The 3,401-nt window shown below is 35.5% G+C and overlaps 1 protein-coding gene across 1 annotated transcript in view; it reads right to left on the bottom strand.

The window, feature by feature from the left end:
- LOC106868186 (uncharacterized) overlaps positions 1-2,449 on the bottom strand; it is a 90,319-nt gene extending 87,870 nt beyond the window's left edge. The window contains exon 1 of the mRNA XM_014913335.2: positions 467-2,449. Within this exon, the coding sequence (XP_014768821.1) occupies positions 467-471 (5 nt within the window). The 5' untranslated portion in view covers positions 472-2,449. The remainder of the gene's footprint in view (positions 1-466) is intronic.
- Between the last annotated feature and the right edge of the window lie 952 nt (positions 2,450-3,401).

Raw genomic sequence — 3,401 nt, 5'->3', positions numbered from 1 at the left:
TGTCCCCGTAACCTAGCGGTTCGGCAAAAGAGACCGATAGAATAAGTACTAGGCTTCTAAAGAATAAGTCCTGGGGTCGATTTGCTCGACTAAAAGGCGGTGCTCCAGCATGGCCACAGTCAAAAGACTGAAACAAGTAAAAGAGTAAAGAGTAAAGAGAGTCTAGCCCCCCGGTTGTCAAGCGGTGGTGGTGGGGAGGGACACAACACATAAATACACGATAGGCTTCTTTCAGTTTTCGCCGACCATATCCACTCACAAGGCTTTGATCGGCCCAAGGTTATCTACAGCCGCGACGACACTTGCCCAAAGTGCCAAGCAGTGGAACTGAACCAAGAACCGCATGGCTGAGAAGTTTCCCAACCTCTGTCAGGAATATAAATAGATAAATAAATGAAAACAAAAGAAAAATAACAAATAGGATAGAAAAGAAAATAATTAAAACAAATATCTTCTTCATACTTACGTCATAATTTCCCTGTTTTGTTGATAAGCAGTGTAAAATTCCACGTGTTGTACACATCCAATAAATATTTTGGTTATTGATTTCTTCAGAATTTGGTTAAGAGTACTTCCTCCGATATGGTAAAGTGAATCGCAAGAAATTCCATTTGGTCAATGTGCTAACATAAGCAAGTGTGTATATTACCTATAATATGCATTATATTATATTAAATATACATACTCACGCGTGGACGCAAACTTATATAAATTTTCATGTGTTATGTATGTGTGTATGCATATACGTGGGTATGCATGTATATATGTCTGTCTGTATATGTGTATGTGTAAATTTCAATCAGAAATTTATTTTTTTATTGTCAATTTCACACTCATTACTCTAGAATAATGCATAATATAAATATGTATATTATTATTATTATAAGTCATACATTCAATTATACACACACACACATATACATACACACAAACACACGCTTATATACATGCAAGGCCTTTAATTAAATATGTACATACATTACATAAATATAAATATATATACATATATTACATGTGTATGCCTATATATATATATTTGTGTTTGTTCGTGTGCATTTATTTGAATACAATTGTTATAAACGTGAATATCGTAATGAAGTTGGAAAACAATTTAAAAACCTATTTCCACGGTAACATCAATCAGTGAATCAGCGATGTTTTTTTTTTCTTCTTTTTTTTATAATCCCTGAATATCGATAAAACTTTTTGTGTTCAAGACACGCTAGGGGCAGAAAACACAGGAACAACTTTGTATATCGTCAATATTGTTGTTGTTATTCCTAGACATCCTTCGTTTTCATTCTTCCCATTTAGAAGTTCACAAAAATTTTTAAAAAATATATATTGTCAGACCTTATATATATACGTCCGCATGGTGATGGTTGTTTTAAAGAAACTTAAAAGTAACAGTGCGTCTCAATACGTGTGTAAAATTGTGTGTGTATAAGATTATCCGGCTTACGTTGATGTATGTGCCATGCAGTGTGTATCTATGTATATAAATATATATATATATGTATATATATATATATATATATATATATATATATATATATATATATATATATATATATATATATATATATATATATATATATATATATATATACACACATATACACACACACACACATATATATATATATATATATCTATGTGAGTTGACTGTGTATTCCTGTCTGTACGTATGTATGTGTAAAGCAACTTTGTGTGTGTAGGACCAGTCTTAAAGAATGTTAGTGGAAGTTGTCATCCGGCAACATAATAGCAGGTTGGGGTAGTAGTAGTAGTAGTATAGTAATAATAATAGTAATAGTAATAGTATTGTTGTTGTTGTTGTTGATGGCGGCGGTGGTGGTGATGATGTTGGTGGAAGTATGATTAACGGTGGTGGTGGTGGAGACGATGTTTAGCTTGCGTTCAATCCTGATCGAAATTGAGAAAAGCCACTGATCAAAGGCGCTCTAGCCTTGACTATCCTGTTTGCGTGTTTTCTTTCTTTTTCTCCTTTTTCTTTCATGCATAGTGTATCTTGGACTACATTATCCAATATCCCTCTCGTATTTTCTCTGTCGACAGACCGTATTACAAGGGAGATTTAGGCTACTATTTCTAGCGGAATGGGAGACCACTCCAGGGCTCTCTTAACTACAAGTAGCCGTCATCGCCTTATAATAGTAGTAGCAGTAGTAGTAGTAGTTGGTGTTGGTGTTCTATTCAGCCCTGGTCGAGCAGACCACTTCTTTCAATAATGGTGTATCGAGTACTACGTTATCCAATGTGCTATGCTCGCTTTCTCCATTGACAAAGTGTGATATATAAGGGAAATTTGACTGTTATTTCTAGCAGAACTAGTAGCAAAACTCGTCGTCATAGTCGTAGCAGCCGCAGCAGCAGCAGCAGCAGCAGCAGCAGTAGTAGTAGTAGTAGTAATAGTAATAGTAGTAGTAGTAGTAGTATAGTAGTAGTAGTAGTAGTAGTGGTAGTGAGTAAGTTAGTGAAGTCAGGCAACAGTTATTCGGCGATTACATACCGCACCTCTCATTCTCTCTCCTTGCTCACTCACTCGCTATAGCACTCTCTTACTCCCTCCTTCTTTGTCTGATTCTTTCCACTCCCACGATGTTTCTCTCTCTCTCTCTCTCTCTCTCTCTCTGTCTCTCTGTCTCTCTCTCTCATCCTACCTACTTCTATATCTTTTCTAAACGGTTTGAGACGATGCAGGGGGTTCTAAGTGGAAGGAAACTTAACTACTTCGTTCATTTTGTATATTCTCACACCCCTTTTCCTTCTTCGTCTTCTTCCTCGTCCCCCGTATATTTTCCTCCTCCTCTTCCTTAATCATCATTGGTTTCTTTTCTTCTTCTTCCTCCTCTATTTTCTTTCTTTCTCGTCTGTTTTCTTTCTCATCCTCTTCTGACTTGTCTTTTTCTTTTTCTTCTAACTCTTTTACTTGTTTCAGTCATTTGACTGCGGCCATGCTGGAGCACCGCCTTTAGTCGAGCAAATCGACCCCGGGACTTATTCTTTGTAAGCCTAGTACTTATTCTATCGGTCTGTTTTGCCGAACCGCTATATTACGGGGACGTAAACACACCAGCATCGGTTGTCAAGCGATGTTGCGGGGACAAACACAGACACACAAACATATACACACACATACATATATATACATATATAATAATATTAGGGACAAAATCCAAAATTACAGGTAAAAACTCAATTAAAATCAATTTATAAAAAATTTAAATTAAATTGAGCTTTATAGAAACTTGGTTATTTTCCCTAAAACTATATATATATATATATATATATATATATATATATATATATATATATATATATATATAGTTATCGCCAAGCCAACATGGCAGTCCCAAAATTAGGACGAAAGCCGCCGT

Source organism: Octopus bimaculoides, chromosome 12 (assembly GCF_001194135.2).
Source record: "Octopus bimaculoides isolate UCB-OBI-ISO-001 chromosome 12, ASM119413v2, whole genome shotgun sequence".
NCBI classification, from domain to species: domain Eukaryota; kingdom Metazoa; phylum Mollusca; class Cephalopoda; order Octopoda; family Octopodidae; genus Octopus; species Octopus bimaculoides.
The sequence above is the reverse complement of the archived record's forward strand: the minus strand, read 5'-3'. Positions and strand labels throughout refer to the sequence as shown.